General features: G+C 43.1%; 3 protein-coding genes across 4 annotated transcripts in view; 2 read left to right on the top strand and 1 right to left on the bottom strand.

The window, feature by feature from the left end:
• Positions 1–6,744: 6,744 nt before the first annotated feature.
• On the top strand, positions 6,745–9,749 carry LOC306807766 (small ribosomal subunit protein eS27-like). Its single transcript, XM_079317651.1, has 4 exons — positions 6,745–6,861; positions 7,100–7,208; positions 8,532–8,642; positions 9,256–9,749. Exons 1-4 carry the CDS (start codon positions 6,856–6,858, stop codon positions 9,282–9,284), a joined length of 255 nt encoding a protein of 84 aa, XP_079173777.1. The 5' UTR covers positions 6,745–6,855; the 3' UTR covers positions 9,285–9,749.
• A 531-nt stretch (positions 9,750–10,280) lies between these two features.
• SNAPC5 (small nuclear RNA activating complex polypeptide 5) lies at positions 10,281–13,483 on the top strand. Its single transcript, XM_079317650.1, has 3 exons — positions 10,281–10,430; positions 11,397–11,486; positions 11,970–13,483. The coding sequence occupies exons 1-3, from the start codon at positions 10,341–10,343 to the stop codon at positions 12,075–12,077; spliced, it is 288 nt and encodes a 95-aa protein (XP_079173776.1). The 5' UTR covers positions 10,281–10,340; the 3' UTR covers positions 12,078–13,483.
• Positions 13,484–13,928: 445 nt separating this feature from the next.
• The window catches only part of MAP2K1 (mitogen-activated protein kinase kinase 1), a 32,396-nt gene continuing 18,966 nt past the window's right edge, over positions 13,929–27,358 (bottom strand). The window contains exons 4-11 of one of the 2 annotated variants that reach the window (XM_079317646.1): positions 27,095–27,172; positions 26,549–26,600; positions 21,221–21,345; positions 18,895–19,102; positions 18,046–18,110; positions 16,698–16,759; positions 15,804–15,849; positions 13,929–14,840 (exon numbers count right to left, since the gene is read on the bottom strand). In XM_079317646.1, coding sequence (XP_079173772.1) covers positions 14,727–14,840; positions 15,804–15,849; positions 16,698–16,759; positions 18,046–18,110; positions 18,895–19,102; positions 21,221–21,345; positions 26,549–26,600; positions 27,095–27,172 — 750 coding nt within the window. In that variant the 3' untranslated portion in view covers positions 13,929–14,726. Of the gene's footprint in view, positions 14,841–15,803; positions 15,891–15,949; positions 16,760–18,045; positions 18,111–18,894; positions 19,103–21,220; positions 21,346–26,548; positions 26,601–27,094; positions 27,173–27,358 lie in introns of those variants that run through there. The other variant, XR_013775812.1, reaches the window with a different exon arrangement.

A 27,358-nucleotide genomic window follows, 5' to 3' on the forward strand; every position in this document is an offset into this window, starting at 1 on the left:
GCGGAGGCGGGCCCGGGGCGCGTCACGGCGCCGGAACCGCCGGGCCCGGCTGTGCTGTGCTGCGCCGTGCTGGGCGGGCCCGGCGGGGCTGAGCTGAGCTGAGCTGAGCGGGCCCGGCCCGCCCCAGCCCCCGCCCGCCCAGCACGGCCCCGCCGGGCCCGGCCCTCTGCGGGACGGTAGGGCCGTAGCTGTGCGTGCGCGGCCCCACGGGGCTCAGTTCTCTCTCGAACCTAGCGGGAGTGGTGAGGGCACTCGTGTGCTTCTGTTAAATAATGGCATAACACTCTCACGTCGCCAATAAGTGAGTGTAATGTGTGACGTCAGAGGTTTACGTGTTGCCCTGGCCATGTCAGCTGAGAATCTTGTGTGCACAATTCAAAGTTATTTTCACGCTGTCTCAGGTAATGCTGTAAACGGGCATATTCTACAACAAGATATCTAATCTAAAACGTCTGAAATGCTTCCCCCATCTTTTTTTTTCCACTAATAATCTCTTGGTGTGAGGCAGCCTCATTATGTATTCATTAATTATTATTCTCCACAGGATGTCACAAGGCACTATAAAAATAAACAGCACTACTGAAACACTGCAAAATGACAAGGACTTATGGCTTTAATTTAATGTAAAAATTGTATCCTTCAGACAAGCTATCAACAGAACTCTCTAACACTATAAAAGCAGGAAAGATGTTTCCCCAAATCATTCATTAGAGTTTCTATTAGTTATAACTCAGCCTACAGTAAAAGGTCCTTTCTCACTTTTGTTTTTTTCCTTTTTTTATGTGTGTTAACTAGGCAAATGCCTGAGTACCTCTGCCTAGTTCAGGCCAGAATTTAAAAACATGGCTGCTTGGATCATTTTTTTACTGTAAAATTAGCAGTCAGGCTATTTAAATGTTGAGTTGTTACACTACTTATTACAATAATTGAGTTTATAAATTATAATGGCAACCTGGCACCAAAGCAGTCAGACCAAATTGGTTAATTATTTCAGTCTAGCATGAATAATTGTATTACAGGAAACTGAAAATGAAAAACTACTCTCTGAAATATTTTCCTGTAGCTGTACTTTCAGAGACATGAGTTGCTGTGTACAGTAATTATGGCCATGCTGAAGATTACTACACAAACACATTTCAGCAGTGAGGATAGAGTCTTGGGGTTAATATTCACTCTTGAGTCTTATGGAAAACACAGTCTTTCATGTTTCTGAACATGTTTGCAGTTGCCATCTGTTACTAATGCAAATGACTTCCTTCTTCAATGACACAGGTGCTTTGCAATGGTGTGTTCTGATTTGGAAAATTGCCAGTTTGCCACATTCAAGGGACAGATGTTTACTTAACCATGAACTTTAAAAGCAAGATATAAAAATTATGTTGCAAATTTTAATTTTCTAGAATATGAAACAAACCCCTATAATTGTTCAATTGTATACCTTGTAATATATTAGTAAAACTTTGAGAAGTACTATCAAAGCTGTTAGGGTTCAATAGCCACATCTCTATGATACCTGGTCTGTGAAAACACTTTGGAACTCAGTCTTTGTTATTGCACCAAATTAGAAAAGTTAGCATTTGGTTTATATTGCATTACAGTCAAATAGATCAACAATTCTTTTCTTTTCTGGCATGGGAGAACCACTGAGGGGAACATTGAACATGTAGGAAATATAACAGATTTGAAACTATGGTTTACCTTCTGTCACTGTGTAAAAGCAGATGGGACTGTAACAATTCGATTCTATTTTGTACATTTCAAAAAAGCAGAATTTAAAAACCCTTTACAATCCCTAAACTACTACCCTACCATTTTGCCTGAATAGAATCACAGAATCATTAAGGTTTGAAAAGAGCTTTGAGATCGTTGAGTCCAACCTTTGACCAAACACCATCTTGTCAACTAAGCCAGAACACAAAGTACCATCTCCAGTCTTTCCTGAATACTTCCAAGAATAATGACTCTGCAACCTCCCTGGGCAGCCCATTCAAATGTCTAATCACTGTTTCTGTGAAGAAATTCTTCCCAATGTCCAACCTAAACCTGCCCTGGAGTAGCTTGAGGCCATATCCTCTCCTCCTGTCACTTGTTTCCTGAGAGAAGAGCCCAATCCCCACCCGACTATACCCTTCTTTCAGTAGTTGTAGAAAGTGATAAGTTCACTCCTTTTTTCCAGGATAAACACCCTCAGCTCCCTCACCTGTTCCTCATCAGACTTGTGCTCCAGGCCCTTCCCAGCTCTGTTGTCCTTCTATGGGCTCACTCCAGCACTTCAATGTCTTTCCTGGATTGAGGAGCCCACTGGATGTGCCCCCCAGCACAGGGGGATGGTCACTGCCCTGGTGCTGGTGGACACACCATTGCTGCTACAGCCCAGGTGCCATTGGCCTTTCTGCCCACCTTTCTGCTCATGCTGAGCCACTGTCAACAGGCACTCCCAGGTTCTTTCCTGCTGGGCAGCTTTCCAGTCTCCCTCTGCCCAAACATGTAGTGCTGCAGGGGTTTGTTGTGACTTGAGGACAGGACCCAGCATTTGGCCTTGGCACGTAGATCCAGCCTGTCCTGATCCCTCTGCAGAGCCTTTTTGTCTCAACACTCTCATCCAACTTTGTGTCGTCCATGAACTTCCTAAGGGTGTCCCCAATCTTGTCATCCAGATCATCAATAAAGACCTCAAAAGGACTGAGCCCAGTACTCCTCCCTGGGAAACACCACTAGTAGTGTCAGGTCCCAGCTGGATGTGACACCATTCACCACCATGCTCTGGGCCCAGACATCCAGATAGCTTTTAACCAGAAAAGAGAGCACCTGTCCAAGCCATGGGCTGCCAGGTTCTCCAGGAGACTTGTGTGGGGGGCAGTGCCAAAGGCTTTGCTACAAGTGCAGACAGACTGCACAGCCTTTCTGTCACCCACTAGGGAGGTCATCTGGTCATAAAAGGAGACCAGTACCATAGTTCAAGCTCATCCAATAAACAGGTGAATCCTAATCGAGGTATAGCAGAATTCTATTAGTCACTGGGGTGTAGGAAAAGTGCATCTGTTAAAGTCCTCAGTTTAAGAAAGGAACTAATAGGAATAGCAAAATGTAATGATTACCTCTACTCATATGCACTAAGTTCAAAAGTACATACACATTTAAAAAGCCAGAAAACACTTGTTTACCAACACCTAAATTTTAAAGGAAAAACATTATATTTCTACTTCATTTGCAGACTCATTTTTAATTTCTCAAATGATAGCCATTCTTATTTCTAGCTTTCAAAGATCCTTTTCCTCCCTTTAGTTCAAAGGTGAGACTGGTTAGGTAAAAAGAAAATCTGTTTTCAATGAAGCTCTTATGCTCAATGCATACAGAATTGTAGAAAATTCTGCATCTTAATTGCTTAAGTACAAGGTTTAAAAAAATAGAATTTGAAACATGTTGGTAGAACTAAGACCCTGTTATCTTGGTACTAACTGGAATCAACAGGTCCAAGTCCTACAAAAAATAATCTTATGAGGCAGCCCTGCCCTGAATGCCACCTAACCTCGAGTCATTTATATGAGCTTTGCTCCTTAGCTTTTGAACTCTGCTACCCAATATAATAATATTTTCAATGCATATCTCTAACAACTCTGACAGGTGTCTCTGGAATTCATTCCTGTAGATGACCATCATGTGACACTCCTTTAAAAAAGGTCACTTATTCCCTGTTTCCAGTAAATAAGTCTTTCACTGAAGATAGATATTTCTATGCTCATTCTACACTTTGTCTTACTGCATTTGATAGGTTGATATGTCCTGCTTTTAACTCCTAGTTTTAAGATCAATGCATTAGTTTAATGTACAGAGAACAATAATCTCCTTTGCTCTAGTGATCTAAATGGATGAATTTTCCATGTGTATATTTTGTAGAACTTGATAGAGAAGAGGTTAAATTAAGTCATTATTGGGGAAAAAATAATTACATAAAGTATGTACAGTTCAATTCCAGAAGGAAAAAAACACTGTAAGATTCTTATCTGTAAAATCCATTAATTTCAAAGTTTGCTATTACAGTAGTGGTAAAAGTGGACTTTCTTCAGTTTCCACTGCTAATCTAAACTAACTGGACACAAGATATTTAAACCAAATTATTACATGCCACAGTTTACTCCATTAGTTTAATTAAATTAAATTAAAACTAATTCTGCAGTATAGGCAAAACCACAGTCAGGCCACATTCTGGATCAAACACACAACTTGAAGTGAACTTTTTTAAAGTGCAGCTTAAAGGTGATTAGCAAAAAGAAATCTAAATGCTCTTAACAACAGTATTACAGAGACACCCCCATTTTAGTATTCTAGAGAACCACTATAAGCATTGGTAGGGTAAATCTGGGTTTTAAAAATCAGTCATTACACACTCTGTCAGTGACCCCAGGCAGTTTGTACAGGGTTCTGTGGTAAAACCTCCCAAAGTCATCAGATAGCAAATCCTAAGGACCCACCCAAATTCAGGTACAGAAGGCCACAAATGGAGCAGAAAAAAGCAGTAGCAGGGGCAGCAGGTACTCATCACAGTGAGGGCTTGTAGGCTGTCCCAGGCCAGCAGGAACCCAGCACAGTGCATGTCCTCAGAGACACACATGCAGCTTCCAAACATGTGAGACTGACATTTGCAATGCAGGAAAAAAACCAACTGTCATTGTGTTGTTTTAAAACATTCCCAGATAAGCTTCTGGAATTTTTCTGTTGTCATTCTAGCAAACAGATAAAGTTTCTTGATTTTTGGGGTTTTTTTCTCTAAAATGAGATCAAAGTCATTGCTTGCTGGGAGAAGGCTGGAATGAGGAAGTTGTTCTCTTAGACCTGAATCTGTCTGTGTCTTAGTAGGCCAAACCACTGTTGTACAGACAGCATTTCTCTCCTTGCTAACTGATGCTTAAACTCAATGCTGCATTTCTGTTCTAAAGAGTGCATTTCATAAAAAGCTTCAATTGTGAGATTAAAGGTAATGCATTAGAATTGACTCATACAGTAGGTCATTGAACTACAAGCTGTTACAAAAAGGAAATGAATCTACAAGCAAAACCAAAATAGAGAACCAGAGGAATGTGTCCAAAACAAAACACATCCTGTTTTCAGATCATCCTGTGTGCCCTTCCTTCCACAAAAGCCAATTTCTAATGTGACTCTAAAGTCTTCCTCAGGCACCAAAGGCTCTTTGCAAGGGAAAGCTAGGAGGAAGAGGTGAAGGGCAGCACTTCAGAAGTTCTATTTTATTTTAAATGATGCTTTATATGTGGTGAAGGTGTTTTATTTAACACAGAAAAAATAATTCTCCTTCAGATACTAAATAAAAAGCCTTAAGTGATTGTCCTCTTTCCATTCTACTTGCACATAAATAACATGCATTTGAAAAGGACAGGAAGGTAGTAGGAACAGCAAAGACACAAGAACTAACTCTGTGCTGGTAACTGGTTTATGTTCTTAGCTTCACAGGACAGCATGCAGAGGAAAGTATGAGTCAGAACCCTTTCTATTAAATTCCCCATGATACAACAATAAATATTTCCAAAATATCTCTATCTGTATATCATCACCACACCAGCACATAAGGAAAAAATGCTAACACAGCATCCCAGTGATACAAGGCTGTGACAGTGAGGAGAGGAAAGCCAGTATAATAGCTTGGAGCACTACAATGCATGGGGCTATTCTGGCAGAATAATGTTTGGGGTGGAAAGTATTTTGAAAGTTGTTATAGTGTCAGCACTGGAGAAACCAAGCCCAGCTTTGAGAGTATTGTCAGAATGATATGCCTCTGTGAAATTACATCCTCACTTATGCTCACAGCAAACTTTCAAATAAGTTTTGCTAAATGCATCAGCTCCCTCTCAGAAGGGCAGTGTTCTGACATGTTCCCGTTGGACTTCATACCAAGTGATTTTTGTAAGGTCTGTTATGCCACCAGGAGGATTTCTATTGAACTACACTTTGAAATGTTCCAGGATAAATATATGTGATTTTGCAGATTATATTTGTGATTACTGACTTACAGAAAAAACACTCAGCCTCTTAAAAAAAAAAAAATTAAAAAAAATCCTGCTGTCTGCGATATTTTTATGTCTCATAAGTTCCCTAAATTGATTTAAGCACATGAATGATAACTAACAAAAAAATCTTCTGCCTTTTTTTTTTTTTTTTTTTTTGACTGGGGTGGGAAACTGCAAAAGAATATGCTCACGGGTACAAATTCATGCAATGCATCATTTACTATGAAACAACATACACATGTTCTGTTCTGTGTTCCTCAGAATAAGAAAGACAGGAAGGGGGTCCCATAGAGGCCCACAGAGAGGATGAGGGTTCTGGAATATCTCTCTTATGAGGAAAGACAGCAGGAGCTGGGCCAGTTTAGACTAGAGAAAACTGAGAGGGGATCTAATTAATGCATATTAATATCTTCAAGGCAAGTGACAAGAGGATTGTGCCACACTTTTTTCAGTGGTGCCCAGCAATGGGACGAGGAGCAACAGCCATAAACCAAACCAGAAAAAATTTCACCTCAGCATGAGGAGGAACTTATGTGCAGGGTGGCAGAGCAGTGGAACAGCTGCCCAGAGAGATTGTGGAGATTCCAAACCCACCTGGACACGTTCCTGTGCCACCGCCTAGAGATCTCCAGAGGAGCCATTCCACTCTAACAGTTCTACCGTTCTGTGGCAGATGAGCGAAGATTAGGCAGCAGCTGGAGGGGAGGCGGTGCTCTCCAGGCGGCGTTGCAGTGTCGGCGTACACGTGGAGCTGTTTTGCACGGTCCCGGTGCCGCCCCCGGCACTCGGCACAGGCGCGGCTGCGGCGCTGCGGGAAGGGCCGGCGGCGGCGGACATGCCTGTGAGTGTGCGCCCTGTACCCCTGCTGGGCACCGCGGCGGCCTCGCGGGGCTTGGGGCACAGCGGAGCCGAGCCGCTCGGCCTTCCCGCTGCTGCCGGCTCCGGGTGAGCCCGGCCCGGGTGAGCCTGGCCCGGGTGAGCCCGGCCCGGGTGAGCCCGGCCCGGGTGAGGCCCGGCCCCGGCCCGGCCGCCAGCCCGGCTCCCGTGCTCCCTAACAGTTTTCCTCTTGCCCCACCCAGCTGGCCAAAGACCTAGTGCATCCCTCCTTAGAGGATGAGAAGAGAAAGCACAAAAAGAAACGTCTCGTGCAGAGCCCAAACTCCTACTTTATGGATGTAAAATGTCCAGGTAAATATTTAAAATGTTCATACGTTGCGGAAGGACGAAACTAATTTTGTATGCAGTTCATCTTCATATAAAGGTTGATCGTTCTTTCTTTTATTTTTTTTTCTTTATCTGAGTTTGGTTTATCTGTTCTGTAGAGAAAAAGCTCTGTATATTGCTTTGGATTTTTTAACCATAAAAGTGGTCTCCATCTTTAGAAGAAGTTAATGTAAACAATTAGATTTGTATTTTCTGAAGGTTCTGGCATGAGGTCTTCTTTAGCTGGGTTTTTTTCCTTATATTGGAAGTTCCTACCTAGACACTCAAATAGGTTGGGCTGGTTTCCATGCCAAACCCATAAACGTTAAAAACTCATCAATATGAAAGTTCACATTCAATAGGGAAAAATCAAAATTTGTTGTGATTAAATTTTAGCTGTCATCCATTTTTCACAAAGAAAGATTTGTACAGTTACTATTTGTAATTTATACAGAGATCTGTTTTTCTGTCTAATGGTCCTTCTCCCTGCCAAGCAGATCTGTCATCAAAGGACCCTCCTCACAACATATAATCTATTTTAGCTTTCTGATCCACATGTGCTGAAAATGCAATCTCTGCTCACCTTTACCTATTTGTTTGGTATATCCACATCCAGATAAATCCTTTACAGGCTTTTTCTCCCTCCAAAAATACCTCTTGGCTAATTGAAAATACTTTTCAGGAGGAAGAAATGAAAAGTAGTGAAAATCACATTTTTAAGCCACGTATGAGTGATTTCATTCTTTTTTAAGTAATAGAATTTATAAGTTGTAGACAAAAGCATTGCATACGGAATTAGTGAAATTATTCTATGCAGTTCTTTCCATTTAAGTATTATGTTAGTTTTACAGAATGCAACCAAGCCTTACATGTACCAATTATTAAGCAGAAAGCAAACACAGATTGGAACAGCAGTGTTTATATTTCCAGCTGCCGGACTTTGTCAACAGCAGTGTTCTACTGTTACAAGTTAAATATTTCTCCAGCTACATGGGTTCTTCTATTCAGCAGAGAAGCTGATCTAGAACTTCTTTACAGGAGGCATATTAGGCTTGTCAGCCAGCAGGGTCAGTTAATTTCCATATGGGAGTCATACCAATTTCTGTTACCTAACTTGCTTTCCTGTGCATGTAAGTAAAGGCAAGCATTTCAGAACACAACAATGGTTTGTTTTGTTTGGCTTGGTGTGTTGTGTAATGAAATATAGATGCATTTTGGACAAGTGTATTTAGAGTACCTGATTCAATTGACACATAAAAACTGATGCTAGAAATACCCAGTGGAAAGTTTCATAATGCTGTTTTTCAGGATGCTACAAGATCACCACTGTCTTCAGCCATGCTCAGACAGTAGTTCTGTGTGTAGGGTGCTCAACTGTCCTGTGTCAGCCAACTGGGGGCAAGGCCAGGCTTACAGAAGGTAAGGGAATGTTACACAACCTAAATATGCCACTTACATAAATGCATTTTATAGCCTACAAAATATTTTAGCTTTGGTTTTGGAAACTGGTACTGGAATACTGATTTTGCAAATTACTTAGAGCTGGCTAGTAGAAACATTGCTAATAGGCCCAGAATTGTGATTTTTTTCTTTAGATTCTTTGTTTTTAAAGGGCTGTACACATATGCCAGGCAGCTAAACACCTACACTGTCATCAAACATGCTTCATTTTTGGTGAATTGTTATTCCCTTCAGCTTATGTAATGAATACTGCTGTTTAACTCTGAGCTATGTTTAAAGTGTTAAAAAGCACCATCAAAGGAGTAGGGTACTTTCAGCCAGCTAAAGTAATTCTGTGCCACTGCTAGTCAGTAATGGTTTGCCTGTTTGTTTTTAAGCATCCCTACTGTAAAGCAGTTCCCTGGCTCAAAGAAAATTTGTTTCATGAAAATTATAAGGGAACAAAAACCACAGATAATGTATATACAGATAACTGATATAACACCAGTATCTTTGAGTACAGCCCAGTGTCTGGGGTATATGAAAAGCACTGGAAATACTTCATATCTCTACTCACGTGATTTCTTTGCAGGCTGTTCATTTAGAAGAAAGCAACACTAAACAGTTCAGCATGTGATTTTTGGATCTGTGTTCCTGAAAGCCTTACTTGTTTAAGAATGCCTGTTACAACAACAATGTAATTATGATTAATTTTCTACAAATTACATGTTACTGCTGACTAATCTGCTGGAATCTCTTTTTCAATAAATGATCTAAAGTGCAAGTTTTTCCTGTAAGTTTGCAGACAACCAAGCTCTATTTTTGTAATTTTACGTTTAAACAGTAAAAACCTTGAACTTCCTGCATCCTTCCCCTTGCTAATCATAAACTACAGCAGTGTAATGCATATTGTGTCAGAAATTGCTTTAGGAATGCATTTTGTGTGTTTTATTTTTGCAGCTACCATAACTGCAAGGGTTGCAAAAGCTAGATAAGATTTTAAATGGCTCATTTGCTTTCAATGTTGCTGTAGTGCCTTCCCCATCTTGACTAATATGGTGATAAATAAAAATGTAAAGTTACTCACCTATGTTCTGCCGTTTCTCTGGAACACTTGGATTTTCCCTCCCGCTAATTTGATCTGAAGACTACACTTGATATTCTAAACTGAGATTTCTATTGGGAAAAAAAAAAAAGTTCTTTGCAAAGCACTGAAAACATTCAGTATAGAGAAGGCAACTGGAGGTGTGAATGTGTTGGGGGTTGTTTTTTTCCCCCTCCCTGTCTGTCTGTGGAATTTTTTCCCATTGCCACGCTAAGAAGTACTGATGGCTAGTGCCAGGGGGAGGTTCCCTGTTCTGTTTTGGCCTTTCTCTCGAAGGGCAGGGGGAAGGCAGAGGGGAACAGCACGAGATGAGAGGCAGGTAAAGGAGAGGTGGGGGCAGATGCTCGCTGTCTCGCTCGTTTTGGCTCTGGTTCTGGGATCCCGCCCCGAGCGCTCCTCCGCTGGTGTCGGACCCCGCAGGGTGCACAAGTGACGGAAGCGGCGGCGGGGGCCGTGAGCGGCGGCTGCTGTTACCAGAAGCGGCCGCGCGGTGGCGGTGGCGCCTGCGGCGCGCTGCTGGCGCGGTGTGACGTCAGGCGCGCGGGCGGTGACGTCACGGGGCGGAGCGGACGATGCTGAGCCGGCTGCAGGAGCTGCGCAGGGAGGAGGAGACGCTGCTGCGGGTCAAGGCGGCGCTGCACGATCAGCTCTGGCGGCTGCGGGTGCGCGGGGACAGCGCGGGGACAGCGCGGGGCCGGGCCTGGGGCGGGAGCGGCGCGAACCGGCCGGGCCTGCCCCTCAGCCCTGCCCCGATCCGCCACGGCCGGGCCCGGTTTGGGGTGGGGAACGGAGAGCAGGGAAATGCAGCGGGTGCCAGGTGCGCTGAGAGGTAAAGGTGGCTGTGTGCAGGGCACGTCTCAAACAGGTAAAGGTAACTGCGAGTGTGTGTAGGAGCCGCCTGTCAGGGGTACCTGTGAGTGTATGTGTACATCAAGAGAGAAATATGAGTAGGATATATCTTTAAGAGGTAAGTGTGAGTGTATGTATAGTTAAGAGAGAAGTATAAGTGTGAGTAGGTGTATCTCTAAGAGGTGACTGTATGTAGTATACATTAAGAGATAAATCTAATTGTGAATGTAAATAGGATACATCGCCAAGAGGTAAATGTGAGTGTAGCTTAATACATTAAGAGATAAATGTGAGTATGTAAGCTACATCTCTAAGGGATAAGTGCAAGTGTATGTAGGATACATTAACAGATAAATTGAATTGTGAGTGTACATAGGGTACATCTCTACAAGGTAAATGTATCTTAATGCATTAAGAGATAAATATGAGTATGTAGGCTACACCTCTAAGAGGTAAATGTGAGTGTATGTAGGATACATTGAGAGAAGTGTAATTGTGAGTATGAGTAGGATACATCTCCAAGAGGTAAATGTGAGTGCATGGTTTCCCTAGATGATGGGTGGAGAAGGGATAGTTTGAGGTAGTGGAACTGAAGACTACTCATGCATATTGTAATAAAGGAGCTTGAAACAGAATTTTAGATGTACCAAAGCTTTTGGAAGCCTGGCAGGTAAAACCCCCAAACGGGCGGGTCAGGGGCGTTAAGCAGAGTGGGGCAGGCCGGGGTTGGCAGCTGTGCTGTGCTCACTGAGTGCCAGCAGCTCGGTGGCTCCCTGCAGGTGGAGGAGCTGGCGCTGCAGTCCATGATCAGCGCCGGCGAGGAGAAGGTCCCTGTGCCCCTGCCAGCCCTGGCCGAGGACACTCAGCAGGTGAGGGGGTCCCTGGGGTCCCTGGGGTGGGAGGTGCCAGCATGGGCAGAGCTGGCTCTGTGTGCTTTTCTTGTGCAGTTCCTCCTGTCACCTCGCCGATGCTTCTCATCCCTGCAAAGCTCACCTGTAAAATGTCTGGTTTGCTGCTGTTCCAAGGTTTTTACCTCTTGCCATCCCCAAAAGCAATGCAGTGTTTCCAGGGGGATTGGGAAACACCTGTGTGGTGTAGCTTCAGTTCACCATTTATTAAATATTTTGTTTAATGCTTGTGACACTGGGGTGGCACGGGGCTGGGATGGAGGCACATGTGCTGCAGCTTTTCACTCCATACCTGGCCAGCCTGAGCCAGCTGCAGCTTTTCCATGGAGATCAGAGCCTTGTTGCTGTCATGGGCTCTCAGATCTTTAATTAACAGCTCTAACAATGATTTGAGAAGCATTTGGTGTCTGTGCTGGGTTTGGTAATCAGCCCTTTTCTCGTGACACTCTTGTGCAGATGGACAACGAGGCTGCCATCAATCAAACTGAGTTACACCTTAGTCTTCAGGATGATAAAGAGGAAGAAGAAGAGGAGGAGGAATCTGATTCTTGAGACAAAGAAAATCAGAGATGGTTTTTAATACAGACTCAGGAATTTCTTCTTCATTCATGTGAAACTCACCAAGTGATTTCCATTTTGTGCTGTGTGGATATGAACTGTTTGATATATCAGAGTCAAGGGCAGTGACACTGAACACAGGAATTTCACAGGCTGGGCACATCTTGATTCAGATGTTGAAAGAATGAAAATCTGCTGCACAAATATGTAGCATAATCCATTCCACATTTCAAACCTAATGTAGCTCTTACAACATCTTTGTATGTGGAAGGAGAAGTAATTGATCAACCAAACTAATTAACACGTGCACTAAAAGCAATAATTTTGTTCTCATTTCCTGATGTGAGAAACAAATCCAGGTCCTGGAGGCTGGTGCTACCCCAGTGATTACATTATAACCTCATTTGCCTAAACTGGGAATTTGAGATACAGGGTGAGAAAAGGTGTGTCCAGGGCTGTCTCCAGCCTTCAGCTGCTGTGTTCTCAGTTCCATGGAAAGCTGGAGTTACTCCCAGAGTCCTCCCAGTGTCAGCCCAATTCTGAGCACAGCAGGGAGGTCTCTATGTCCCCTGGTGTTCTTCAGTTCTGTTAGTGTGTCCCAGAGAAGGATTTTCTACTTCTGCTCCTTGAGAGCAGCAGCCAAGAAGCCTTTTATTTGTCCACAAATTACAGAACAAGAAATGATCTGTGGTGCTTCTAATAAGCTAATACTCCTAAATTGTTGTTCTTTTCTTTTTCTCTCATTGTAACCTAATAAATCAAGACAAGGTTGCCTGCCTTCATGTGATTCTCATGAAGGAATTTAAGAACTTGGTTATAAATGGAAAGTGATGTGAAATCTCCACAATTTTTGTATTTGGAAAAGTGTCTGGTATCCTGGGAGTGGTCAGAACTGACATTCAGTGAATTCCTGCCACTGTTTAATGAGTGTTAATTTGGCTCTTGTTTGGTTTGTACCAGTGGAAACCATTGGGATGTAAATGTGGCATCATCCTGTACTAAAGACTGTTTGCGTTGTGAGGATCCTGGATGTCTTAAGGAAGGAATTTAAAACAGGAGTGAAGAAGAGATTGTTTAACAAAGCTTTCCCAAGCCTGACAGGTAAAAAAGCCCCAAAAGTCTGAACCAAAAATGCTCTGGTCAAATAAGCCCTTGCAGTGAGGTGTGTGAAGAGCTGGTTTGGGAGAAGCTCAGGAGCCATCCTGGCCTTTCTTGGCACATTTCAACTCCAAAGGGTAATTTTAACTGTTGAAAAATGTTATTTGTGCCCAGCATGGTTCAGGGTAGTTTTCATGAATAGAATTGCTGCTGCTTTTGTGAACAAGTCCCTTGCTTTTGGATTTGAACAGCCCAGTTCTAGTGCATGTTGCAATAAATTTTCCTGCTGTCCTTACACACAACTGTGCTTGCAGTGTCCAAATCATTGCTGCATTGTCTGGGGGAACAACCCAAAGTGGGAGCTCAGCCTCTCCAACCTTGCTGTGTGTTTCTTGTAGCAAACACTAAAAGGTTCTGGTGTGGCTCTGTTTGCTGGGTGTGGGTAAAGTTCAGGGAAGAGTTTAATTTAAACCCTCCCAGCTGTCACTTCAGGTCTCATTCCTGCCAGGACATGCTGCAGGAAGCCCTGGATGTCAATGAGTCATTTCCTGCTGGCCCAAGCTGTGCCAGCCCTTTGATAGCTGATCCTTTGGCCGTGTGGAAGTTCATGTCCCACTGATGGGGATTCCTTCTGGGGAAGAATTTCAGGCATTTCCTCATCCAAAGCATCCTTTCAAAGAACTGAAATTTATAGTGCAGTGACCAGATTAAAGCCTCAGTCAAGTTTTAAAAAAAAGCTTCAAGAAGTTACTTGATAATATATTTATTAAGAGAACCCATTGCTAAACATCTGAGAGAATAAAACAATAAAGGATTTTCATACACTTTTAGACACTAAACACAGTTGTCATGACTCTTTAGGTTAAAAGAAAGCAAAGTGCTTGGATCATTGTCTCGATTCCATAGGACACTTCCAAGAACTAACTTTTAAAAATCAATTAGAAAGACATACATCACTAAATCCAAGGATGATGATATGTTCGAAAAATAAATATAGAAATATGAACAAGTCTACAATTAGAATATTGCCCTATGCATTCCAAGAAATGCAGAGCTTTTGCCTTCTTCACCTGCAAAGAGAGAGATCTCTAGACAACAGCAAAATTGGAGCCTAACTTTTGGGAACAGCTGGGCAGCAGCAAAGCATGCTCACAGACAGGCTCGGAGCATCCCGATCCCGAGCCCGGGGAGCTCAGGGAAAGCATGATTGAAGTACCAACGATTTACAAAGAGTCTTGATAAAGTTCAAACAAGCCAGGGGCCAACCCCTAAGCCCCAGTGATATTTTCATTAAGAAAGAATATCCATAATCACCTAAAATCAGCAAGCACTGGAACTTACACAGCTTACATTTGGTCAGTGAACGACGGAACCCGGTACGATACCAATTAGTTTAGGACGAGATTTAAAACCGTTTTGGCACATGCTATCGAGACATTCTTCCTTAAGAGGTGAAATACATGTTTGAACAGGTACAAGCTGAGGAGAGAGGACCAGGAGAGCATGGTTGTCACCAGAGGTACAGTCCAGGAGCTGCCCCCGGGCTCAGACGCCGGCGGCGTGCGTGGGGGTGCTGGGCTGGTTAAGGCCGATGGTGGAGCAGAGCCACCCTGCAAAATCCACCTCCTCTGCCTCGGATCTCTTGATGAAAGCATGGATCTGGGCACAGGAGAACAGGGTCAGTGTGCCAGCTCTCAGACTGCTCAAGGAACAGCCCTCAGCAGCACCCAGTACCAGAAATCCACTTGGAGAACTGAGCTGTAAAACTTTACAAGCCATGTGGAGGGCATACAATAACGTGGTGGTTTGTAAAGGTTTTTTGAATTTTTTTTACACTACAAAGTGTAAAAACACGTGGAGAGTTTTGCACAGAATTGCAGAACACCCAGCACCTGGTAAAGTGTCCCAGAGGAATCCTGGGATTCCTGGAATAACCTGCCACAGTGCTTCCTGCAGAGCACTTGCAACACAGAAATGATAAGGATGTGACTCAGCCACTCGAGGTAATACTCTGGAAATGTCTGCCTGAGCACTAAAAGGCTTTTTTGTAATTAAAAGTCTCTTTGCATTTTGCACCATTTTTGTACAGCAGGGTCAGGGCAGGGCAAACCTGATTTTCTGCAGTACAACTGAAGTCCTGGCATTGCACTTAGAACCGTGAAAGGATGCACCGAGACTGATCTGGTTATTTCCCACAGGGAAAAATGCAGCATTTGTGTTGAGTTCTACAGATCTTGCAAGACAAAACTGGTAAAAAAGTGACAAATTTGGTGCTTCCACAACAGATGATGATGTGGAGCTTTGTTCTTTTGTCATCCTGTAAGTATTAATCAGTATTTTATTATTCAGTAATAAACTCAAGAGACAATTGTTTTGTTAATTAACTGAAGTCACCCATTTTGATTATCAAATGGCAGACTCCACAACCCACTAGAGTTTTGGTCTCCTTGCCAGTCCCTGTTGTAGGAAGGTGTGAAACCTGCAGCCCTTGGATCTCTAGCTCAGAAAAGCAGCTCCTCCTCAAGCTGAGCTCGAGGCCATGTGCTCTGATCTGCTCTGGGCCAGCTGAGGAAGCCAACCTGCCTGGGAAAGGGCTCTTAGATGAAATTAAAAACCACTTACCATCAGCTGCTTCAAGTCGGCTCTCTCAGCAGGATTTTTAATTAAACTAGGAAAACACAAAGTGGTGCACAAGTTACACTCTATTATCTTTTAAAATAAGGCTCAAGTTGTGTCCTGTTGGTTCTACTGCTCTGGTCTGATGACACCACTCCATAAAAGCATCAGGTGCCTCTCAGGCAGAGATGGGAGCCTGCAATTCCCTTCTGTGGCTTCCACAGCTCCAGGTAAGAAATTCTGAGATGTCTGAGACTGATGAGTGTCTAAACCCATTTCAACTACAACAACATGAACCACTTTATCCCTCACATTTCTTTGCCCCAGGTCTCTTCAAGCAGGGTTATTGCATGACTGTCCTTCCTTTTGGAAGCTGTAAATAGATAAATAAATTGTTGAACTGCAATGAGCTGCTCCCTTAGCACTGGTTCAGTGCTGGCATCACTGAGGAGCAACTGGGAAAGTGAAGAGGTGGGGGAATGGCTGATGGGATAAAGGTGTTGGTTCATGGCCAAGGGAAAACATCTGGAGCCTGCAGATTCTGCAGCCCATGGCACAGGCACTGCAGGGTGATGTGCCTGAGCCCTGCAAAGCTCTCTGTGCCCTGGGTCACTCCTCAGGCTGGCAAGGGACTGCTCTGAGCTGCACACAGCAGCAGAAATCCAGTACCAAAGAGGGAAATCTCCCAGAGCCTTGGGATTCCTCTGCATGCATGTGCTGCCTGTGAGATGAACTTCAGGCAATTAATACCCAAAGAGGATTTTGCTGATTGCAATCCTTACATTTGTCCTGGCCTGGAGCAGGGACTGTGATTGCCAAGTGCCTGACAGACAAAGCAGGGCTGAGCCCATGTGTCCCTTTGCCACTCAGCCACAGAGAAAATACAGAGAAAATACTCACCATTTGTTAACAAAATCTTGAAATTCAGAACCAAAGACACCATTGGGCAATTTTGGAGGTGGCTGTAAATAAATGAATAAATAGATAAATAAATAAATAAATAAAATTTTAAAATCAGCAATCATTCAGCATAACTAATACATGATGATGCACAGCCTGCCCAGGGATCTGCCAGTTACATGTCCCACATCTGAGCAAAGCTAGAAAACCCTGGCTGATTTGGGTTATTACCCTCAGCTGCAGGACTTCAGATGTTTCAGTCATAAATCAGATTTTCCCTGGTATGGGGTTGGTTTTGGTTGGTTGTTCTATTTTCTCCATACACACACCTGAATGAGGTGAGCACAGCCTCAGCTCTCATTAAAGAAGGCTCAGAGCACTAATTAGCACCTGTCATTCTCCACACTGCTGAGGGGAGATGCTCTGCACATCATTAGTTCCATAATCCTTTTGATGTAATTTTTATGTCCTTGGGAATGAGTTTGTTCAGAATCTGAATTCAGAAAGAATTCTAACAAATAAAGAAGGGGGATGCACCTGCATAAACCTGCATGTTACTGCCTCATCCTCCAGGACTCTGCTACAGGATCAGGGTTAAGTTTCCATCCTTACACTCAGTTACTTTTATCACAGAGCAGAGATACAACCTGCACTGCTCCCTGCACAACCTGTGCTAGATGGAGCAGCTCCTGCTGAAAAGATTTGTGCTCAATCAGAGGTGGCACAAGATAATCTTTGCCAAACTCTCAACTCCTGCAGCTTTTCAGCCCAAACTGACCCTTCATGCTGCAAGAGCTGCAGGAGCTGAAGTAATTCAATGCTAACTCTATTCCCAGAGACAGTGCTGGCAGATTGGGGTGTTATATAATATGCAAAACAGATTTGTAATCTGAGAGAACTGTGCAAGCAGATGAGTTACAGAAGCAATTTATTAATTTATCAGTGGCACAGGCAATGCAGGGACCCAGACAACAACTGTGCCTTTCAAATAGGTGAGTTGGACAGTTTTCAACAATTCATCCAGCTGGAAGAATTGTTATCCAGCTGCTACAAATGACAGCTAACATAAGCATGCTATTTTTAAATTTTTAAATTTTTTTAAGAACACAAGCAGTGAAATCCCACAAGTTTCAGTGATGTTTGTGAAAATACTGGAAACAACCCATTCTAAAATATGAATTTCTAGCTCTGCAGCTTGGCTATTTGAAAGATAAGACAATTATGTCTTATCAAATATGACTTATCAAATAAACCAGACTAAACAGCACTAACCCCACAGTTCCCCAAATTCCAGAACACTTTAAAAGTTTACAGTTGTAAAGTGGAGATTTTTAAGTTTATAAATTACCTCATTGACAATGTAATCCAGAAGTTCAAAGATTGCCATTGGGGGTCTGCTGTCTGATCCATAGGCTGGAAGAAATGGGAGAGGTGGGATCAGTGTCACTCTCCTTCCATGGCTTTAGGAAGCCCAAGTCTGACACTTTTGGCACCTGGCACCCAGATTTACAGGGAAAAGATGTAACAGGAAAATGCTTTCATGCAAGGAGGCATTTCCAGTTCTGATCCAAAGCATTCACTTCTTTGGGAATCATCCTGCTTCAGTTGGATCAGCATCTTGGAGAAAACCAGAGCAAGAGACTGGGATCTGTCCCAGAGCAGGAGACTGGGATCTGTCCCAAAACAAGGGACTGGGATCTGTCCCAGAACAATGAACTGGGATTTATCCCAGAGCAGGAGACTGGGATCTGTCCCAGAACAAGGGACTGGGATCTATCCCAGAGCAGGAGACTGGGATCTGTCCCAGAACAAGGGACTGGGATCTGTCCCAGAACAATGAACTGGGATCTATCCCAGAGCAGGAGACTGGGATCTGTCCCAGAACAAGGGACTGGGATCTGTCCCAGAACAAGGGACTGGGATCTATCCCAGAGCAGGAGACTGGGATCTGTCCCAGAACAAGGGACTGGGATCTGTCCCAGAACAATGAACTGGGATCTATCCCAGAGCAGGAGCTGCTCACAAGAATCACCAACAAAAGGGTCTCTGGATTCTCACAGGGCTCCTCCCAGTGAAGCTGAGCCTGGTGCCCAACACAGCCCTGTGTTTTCAAAAGCTGCAAGCCCCAGTGTGCAGACCAGGATCAGATAAAAAAGCCCTTGAAGCAGGAAGGAAATGAATGGGTGCTGTAACTCACAGCTCATGGGTCGGCCGGGCGCTCTTTGCCTGGGTGAGGTCTCTGTCACTGGAGAATCTCCCTCCACGGGGCAGCCAAACATCAGCTCCAGCTCCTTGGAGTCAGGAGGGGGAATGGGGTACCTGCCAATGGCCATCTCTACCAGGGACAGCCCCATGCTCCAGATGTCTGACTGCACTGAGTAGTGAGTGCCCTGCAGCCTCTCAGGCTGCAAAACACAATGGATGGGGAGAAAAGGCAGCTTTGTAACAAGAAATTACCAAAAATATTACATTCTGCAATAACCTGGATCAATTAAAGGATGAAACCACAACTTATTACAGCATACTGAAATGAGTGACTTCTTGCTATTTTCCTGGAAATCTGTATTTCCTGAAATTCCCCAAACATTTCATCACTGCAAACAACTGTGAGACTCTTCAGAAATTAGTCTCTTATGTGCTGTTTTATTTCTTTAGCACACATTTAATGGAAGTATTACACAAGGCTCTGCAGGCAAGATCAGACTCAGCCAGAAATCTGGTTTGTATTGTCTTTAGGAGATTCACACAGAGTAAAGACATTTAAGTATGGGATTTTTTTGGTCAGTTGAATCATGATCAGAAGTGTATCTGACTATTCCAGTCTCACTGCTTCACAGATCCTGTTTTGAGCAGTGTATTCACCTCCTGCTTCTGCCAAAACCAGCAGATGAATGCTGCACCAATTTCTTTTGCACCTTCATTTTTGTACCTGCTTTGTCAGTCTATGCTCAGTGCTGAGATTACTAAAATATTGATCTGCTTCACCCTTAAATCCATTTTTACTAAGAGTTCTCAAAGAAAACATGCACTTTTCTGTAATCTCTTTAAAAACAAGCTCATATTTTACCAAAATAGTGCAGATTCTTCTCTGATTACATGCACATATTGGAAAAATACATATGTAATTTGAAACTCCCTCTCAGAGAATGTGAGAATGCAGTAAAGCCTCTTGTTTCTGCCAAAAGGAGGTGATAGTTTAATTAGTTTTGTAGCATTTACTGAGATTATATTTGAGTTTTCTCCAGTGTCCAACCTCAGTGAGTTCCAAAGCCATCTGGAGAAAACTCACAACTGCTGGACAGCAAAACAAATATCCAAATCCCAAGATTTTCAAAACATATAAGTGTAAAGGAAGGTGGGTGGATGAAAAAGAGCAGGAAACAGAGAGACCACTTGTCATATAAATATAATTAAAATCTAGAAATTTGTTAAATTTAAACACTGTTGTTTTTACACACCTCCATGTGGTAAAAAGGAGTGTTTGCATGTAGTAATTCTGTTTGTTTTTGTAGGTATAGAAGTGTGCAAAGGGAGCTACTGCAAGAGAAAATCCTTCAGACACTACCAAGACAAAATCCCCTTCATGGCTTGGTCAGTGATGCCAAAGAGCAAAACCAACTCTCAGCCTGTAAAAACAACAAATTGAAGAAAACTGAAGGCAGACAGCACTTGGCTCTCATCCCTTCTCCTGAAGAGCCAGGGAAAGGCAGGAGCATGGAGGAGCTGGAGCTGTGGATTTGGTTTTGCTCATTAGCAACAGTCCCCAGATGTGAGAACTTCAAGCCCAGCCTGATTTCAGGTGTGTCCCCAAGGCAAAGTGACACAAAGCCAGCCCAGGTCTCCTGCTGAAGAGAGGCAGCACTAAAGCTTTTTCCCTTTAAATCTAAGCCCACACAGTTTTAATCCCACAGCCAGAGCTGGGAACAAGTGCAGCAGTGAATTGTGTGCTGAACAAGGGGAGTGAGAATAAAGGAGCTGCTCTGCCATCAGCTGGGGATGATTCCCACAGAGAGCTCATGTGGGAAGAAGTTCCAAGGTATTCCTCATCCCCAGAACACCCTGGAAACAGCCCCACATTAATTCCTTGCCCACTCCCAGGATTTCCCCTGTTGCTGCAGCCACTGTGGGATGTGGGAGCTGTTCCACATCCTACAGAGCAACCCCAGCAAATGCTGGAGTGGGAAGAGAACCACATTTTCCAAGGAAAACAAACCATAAACACTGGGTTTTTCTGGGAGATGCACATGTACAGCCCTCAAAGGCAAGGGCTGACTGGGTTCTGCAGTGTAGACACAGCCCCAGCTCTTCTGGAATGTTACAAATATTCCAAGTTTTTGGTTTTTCCTGCAAGTTCTTCTCCCCTGCCACACGCACAGTCTGATATGACACCAGAATATTCCTGGAATGCAGGAAGAGCTGAACCAGGAACAGCAACAGTTGGTTCTTGTTTGATCACCAGAACTGAGAAAACTCAAGCCTAACAAACTCAGAGCTGTAGAATCTGGATTTAAATCTGTACTTACAGACATGTAGGAGCGTGTGCCAACAAAGGAGTTTGCCATAGAATCTATCAGCTGCCCACTCACACCAAAGTCACAAAGCTTGATTTCACCTCTGGAGTTTACCAAAATGTTGGATGGTTTAACATCTGGAAAAACAAATGAATGGATGATTTAGGAGATAAAACAGGAAATCTGACAATGCAAGGTGAGAATTCTCCTGTGCCTCCTTTCGTTTGCCTTCTGTGACACAATTCTGTCCCTCCTCTGGGAATCATCAGAGATTTGGGTCCTTGCCAGGTCCATCTCACAGACTGCCTATTTACTACAAATAAATAAAAAGAAATGTTGGAAATTACACATGCAAAAAAGCTTGTCAGTTTTTTTGATTTCACATTATTTAGTAGCTTTTAAATATGAGGTTTGGGCATCCACATCCTCCTTGTAGATAAATGGTCTCCTTTGAGATAAATAAGTGTACAACAGCATAACTCCTCCTGAATGATGATACTTTGCCTAGAAATGATCAATAAAGAGGCCCTACATATTTCTTTTACAAAGGTCAATTAATTTCAGCAGTCACACTATCATTCCTTCATATCTACATAGGCATAAATCATTCTATGGCCAAACACTCCCTGGAGTGGGTTCCTGCTTTCTGGCTTTGGGTTTGTTGGGGTTTTTTGGGGTGGTGGTCTTGGTTTTTTTTTGTTGGTTTAGATTCAGGTTTTTTGTATTGTTTTGTTTTTAAAGCTCTGAAAAAAGAGTTCTCCTATTATTGAAAATGTGTATTTAAAACTATTTGAGGTTGTTTTTTTTCCTGTGACAGAGCCCCCTCATGATTTTGAATTCATCACTTTTCCTAAATGGAAATTTAATAAGGGTCACTGGTAGCTTAGCAACTAATAACAGCTCTTTGTGAATGCAAAGGTACAGGGAACAAGTGTTCAGTGTTTCTTCTATAGCTGTAAGGAGGTTTTTCACTGTATCTCACTGCTTAGCTGGTCATTACCAACACATTATCAAAATAAGCAACCAACAGCCCACATTGGCAGAGTAATCCTGCAGAAAAAAAGGGAACTGGAAAATTGTTTTGAAGAAAGAGAATTGTAATTTCACTTTAGAGCAGACTCAGAAGTCTAGAGGCTGTCACATTTTCATTTGCTCTTCACTTTTAAGCCCAGATCTATTCCAGGAGCTGCCCTTTGGCTGGGATGTCCCTGGGAACACAACACTGATGTGACAAAGATCTCCATGCAGGAGGTTTATGCCTCACTGAGCAAGATCCATGGGGAGGGGAAAAGAAAACAATTTCAGCTGTTCTCCCCACCTCCCTTTTGAGGAGTAACACAAAGTTTGGATAATTCTCTGCTTTGGGAAATTGTGGCTCCGTTTTTTTGTCCCTCCCATCCCTTTCCAGGCAACTGAAAGTGTCCAGGCACAGTTTCCTGGTGTGATTTGTGCATGGAAAATCCAGGCAGATATTTTGTGTGTGCTGCTTTCAATCCCCCAGCCCTGGGAGAGGATCTGGCCTGCTGGGCACACAGCTGGACCAAGCTCTGCCTCCTCTGGGCAAGCCTTGGACACCCACCACAGGGACACCTCATTGTGCAAAGGAAGAATCCAGGCTGGGAGCTTCACCTACCAGTTTAAAACTCCAGCAGAGGCTAAAAAACAACCAAACCCAAAGCCCAAGCAGCTGGAGCTGGGAAGCAGAGAGCAGAATTAGAGATTCTCAGCTGCACAGGAATCTGCACCCAAAGCTCTGTGCAAAAGCAAGGTGGGAAAAACAATGTCTGCAAAACTGGAAGCACAGCAGAGCCTGCACAAATCACAGATACTCAGATTTGTGCTGCTCATCAATGCACAGCTACAAATTCAACTCAGAACAAAGATGTCAATCCTCACTTTCATCTCTAGAGTTCATTACTTCATAATTAAATGACAAAGAAAAAATCATTACTATTCCACTGTCAGTGCACCAAACAAAATTTTCTTTATGAGCATCTTGAAGTTTCAGAGTCCCTCTGGTCTCTTGAAGGTTTCCCTTTTCCCCTCAGTGGTTTTGCAGGTGGCAGTGCCACACTGCAGCTCAGTCCAGCACAGCAACCCCATCTCCTCCCTAGATTTCTGCACAAAGCTTCTCCTCCCTGGAGTATTTTCATTTTCCACACAAGGCATTCCATGTGATCAGTGTGATGTTTGGAAGGCTGCTGCCTCTCCACCCCTCTAAATGTAGCACCTCTTCTATTTTCACTCCAGAGCCTCTGAGCACTTGAGCAGTTTCTCTGGAAACCAGAGATTTGTATTGCCAGAAGAACAGGAATGCCAAGGCATCCTGCAAAATGTATGCTGGAACTTGCAAGGAACAGACAAAAGGAACACAAAATGTGTTATGTAAGCATTTCAGTTTTAAAGAAAATGGAAGATATTTTATATACACCATCCCAGAGAAGCCAGGAAGAGAATTCTAGAGAAGTTCTTTGCCAGGGGGATGGATTTATGGCACTGCAGAGGGAGCTGGTAACACAGAGAAGCTTCCAGAATGTCTGATAATCTCTGTAAGAGGCTCCTTCCTCTGCTTCATTCCACAACTTCATTCTGAGAGGTGGTCCTGGGTGTTTCATAACACCTTCAGCCCAGAATTCACTCTCTATCAGTTCCTGGGCAGACATGTGAGGACATAGATCAGAGATGTGTCTTGATGTGTCATTACTGGGATCTTCCAATAAATTCCCACTTCCCAAGGCAGGATCTCACAGGAAATCTCTGGAACTGCACCCCTGAACAGACCAGTGACACTTCCCTGCTGCCTCCAGCTGGGGTTCAAAACCTTACAAAGCAGCTTCTCTGCAAGAAGAGACCTTCCAGAGCAGATTAAAACTCCAGACAGCACCACAAATACCTTTATTTAACAGAAGATATTAGTAAAATATCCAGCACAGTTGTGCTCCTCACCCCTTCCCTTCCTGTGCCTGCCTTGAATCCCACCAGCTGAACTTTGTGACTTCATTCCTGTCTGTTCAGAGAGGACCAGAACACAAAGCACAGTGCTCCACATGAGCAAACCCTCTAGAAAAGAACTGTTTTCCTTTATTTAAAAGGTATTTTCCCTTCCTGCTCTAATAAGCCCCAAAAATGTCTTCCTTGAGCTGTCTGGGATGACAAGTGAACACTTTTCCTCAGTTAGTCCAGGACACAGAAGCAGGTTAGGTTAAATATTCCAAACTTGCTGTTATTGCCACACAAGTAATAAAACATAGTGGAATAAATTTCTTCCTGTAAATGAGTTTTCACAAGCCTGGCTGTCTTTAGATTTAAGAACAGATTTTTTGACCCTTTGTTGCTATTTCTCACATTTAACAGGGATGTCTCTTCATTTTTAAATCACCCACTCTCCCCCCAGCACAACTCCAAGAAATCCTGCTGAAAACAAGCCCAGCAAGTGCACACATTTTCCCCAGGGATGGATGAGTGAGAACAAACAGCCCATGTGAGATGCTGTTCTCACCTTGTCAGTGCAGCAGAGAAAGCAAAGCACAGAAATCTCCAATTATTATAGCTGTGTATAGAATAATGCTGACACAGTTACAGGGAAAGTGCTTTTACCAGCACTGCTTATTTCAGCTGGGATTCAAGGAAGAGGCAGTTTGGAAAAATTGCCAGAAGCAGCTTCACCTGCACTCCAACCTTCCTAAGGGGTGTCCAGATAATGCACAAAGTCTGTGGCACAGACAGACCCATGGACAGCATCAAGGACAGAAGCTGCAAGTTTGACCCTGGCTGTCCAGAGATGAGAAAACCACTCACTGTTCTGACTGATTCTCCTTTTAGCTGCCAGCACTGGCCACGATCAACTCCCAAAATGTCATTTTGGCTCCCTCTTTATCAGACATCACAGATGTGATGTGATCACAGAGCAGCTTCTGCAAGAAGTGCACAAGGTCACAAATTCCTGCTGCTGTCAGAGCATACAGGGTGGAAACTGAGCTGAAAAATAAAAACCACAATGTGGACATGGAATTTTACACTGCAGGGCACACTCAATCCAGTAAAATTGGAAGCAATGTAGAAGAGGAATTTGTGTTGGTCCATGGATCTGCAGAGCAATCTCTGAAGTAGCAAACACCATGAGGTTAAGCTGCACTTAAGATCAGGAGGGTTTCATTTTGGATTTATCAGATTTACAGATTGTAAAACTGAAAATAAAGAAATAAAAACTGCTGTCTCAGCTGGGCAAGATCAACCTGAAAAAAAAAAAACCCAAGTAACCAACATAGTAACAACCCACTGCTGTGGCTGACTCAAGAACAGGATGCAGCAGTGGCTCTTCCAGGATGCCCTAAAATAAGGTGATCTCTTTCCCTGGAGTCCTTATGCTCTGAACAGAGACAAATGACTTTGAAACTGTCACCAAGAATGTTTAGAATCTCTCTCCAACCTCCTTGCTCCACAAGAGAGCTATATTTGTTTGAAAAAACCCCACAAACCAGGGATGTGTGATAAACACAACTCCATGTGTAAGGTGATCCTACAACAGCTTGTGGGAGCTGAGATTGCTGATTCCTCCTTTTGGTCTGGGCAGTGAATGTAAATTTAGACATGTACTAATGTCTGCTGCAGAAATTTTATAATGTGAATATTTTCCTGTGGTCCAAAGCTCCCCAGCAGCTGCTCCAGCTCCACCTTCACATCACACCCACAGCAGCAATAATGGATTTGTTACTGTACCAAGGGTCATTCTTCTTTAATGGAACATGCAACAGATTAATGGAGAAGCTGGATTTTTAAAAGGCAACTAAAAGCAGAAAATAATCCAATACATTTATTCTAAAGTAGCTAAAGTCCCTGGAGAAGTAACACTCTCATTTTACACAGCTTCACCATGGTTTTTTAATTGTTTTAAAGTATGAAAAGGATGCAGTTCTGCATGACAGATCTCAAAAACCAGCATGTGAATATAAGATAGATGGGAAAAAAAGTAGCTTTCTTTCAAAACATTTAATGGCAATGACTATTGAACAGCCAAATTAAATTTAGGTCAGAGGTTTTAATTGCAATCAGTCTCAAACACAGGCAAGTTCTGTGTGCACATAAAATGCAAGAACAGCAGTTCAGTCATGGATTATAAACCCAGATAAGCTGCAGGAAGACAGAAGTTGAAGACACCTGATAGCCATGGTAAGAGATTTGGATTCAAAACAAACAGTTTGCCTTACACTGCCCAAGAAAAACCCTTTCAACCAAAGTCACATGGAACAATGGTTAGAACCAAGCATAGAAAAAAAGAGGTATTTTAGTGTGGATAAAAACTATACTCAAGGAAAGTTACAACATAAACTTTTATCTTACCTCTGTGCATTATTTTATGCTTTTCTCTCAGATATGTGAGTCCTTTTATTACCTAGAGACAAATGGAAAAGAAATTAATTTAGGAAGCAAAAGAGAGAGTTGAATGTTTTGTCTGTACAAGAATTCCAAATGCATGCAGCTTAACAGAAATCCCAAAATGTAATCAGTACCATCAACACTGAGTTTTAATTTGTACCTCCAGCTCAGACTAGAAAAACAAAAAACAAATTCAACCCCTTCCTGGAAGCTCTGCATACAGAGCTTGAAGAATAGAGAGGAAAAGGTAATACTGAAAAATAAGGAAGAGTTAATTCAGCTCTCATCCAGAAGCATCAACTGATCCAAAAGCAGCAACTCCAAGCACACACAGCAGAATGTGTTACTCATCCCAGTGCCCACAGACCACGTATAAAGATGTTTCAGAAAAGAAACTGAAAAATGAAGAAAACACACTGAAAAATCTGGGAATGATCCTGGGAATACGCCCTTGTCCCTCATCCCTGGATGTGGCAGTGCCCACCCCCTGCCTCTCCCTGCCCCACTCACCGCAATGCTAACTTTGCCCAGGATCTGCTCTGGAATTCTCCCAGCCTTTTTCAGCACTTGATCCAAGGAGCCACCATCCTGGAAACAAATATTTCAATAGTCAAAACTTGAATTAAATTGCTGTAAAATATTTTAAGCAGGGATGTAAGCTGAAGCCTGAATTTGTTAAAAAAAAAATAAAGTTGCTCTTTTGTTTGCTTTAACATTGTTGTGTGCAAATCTGAAACAAATAAATCTCTCCTCAGGAGGAATCAGTTGGGTTTG

This window comes from Erithacus rubecula, assembly GCF_903797595.1.
Source record: "Erithacus rubecula genome assembly, chromosome: 14".
NCBI lineage: Eukaryota > Metazoa > Chordata > Aves > Passeriformes > Muscicapidae > Erithacus > Erithacus rubecula.

Coding starts and splice junctions, on each gene's coding strand:
- LOC306807766 (XM_079317651.1), top strand. Junction 7,209..8,531: donor TATGGATGTAAAATGTCCAG/GTAAATATTTAA, acceptor GCTGTTTTTCAG/GATGCTACAAGATCACCACT. Junction 8,643..9,255: donor CAAGGCCAGGCTTACAGAAG/GTAAGGGAATGT, acceptor ATTTCTTTGCAG/GCTGTTCATTTAGAAGAAAG.
- SNAPC5 (XM_079317650.1), top strand. CDS start 10,341: ATGCTGAGCCGGCTGCAGGAGCTGCGCAGGGAGGAGGAGACGCTGCTG. Junction 10,431..11,396: donor ATCAGCTCTGGCGGCTGCGG/GTGCGCGGGGAC, acceptor GGCTCCCTGCAG/GTGGAGGAGCTGGCGCTGCA. Junction 11,487..11,969: donor TGGCCGAGGACACTCAGCAG/GTGAGGGGGTCC, acceptor TTTTCTCGTGAC/ACTCTTGTGCAGATGGACAA.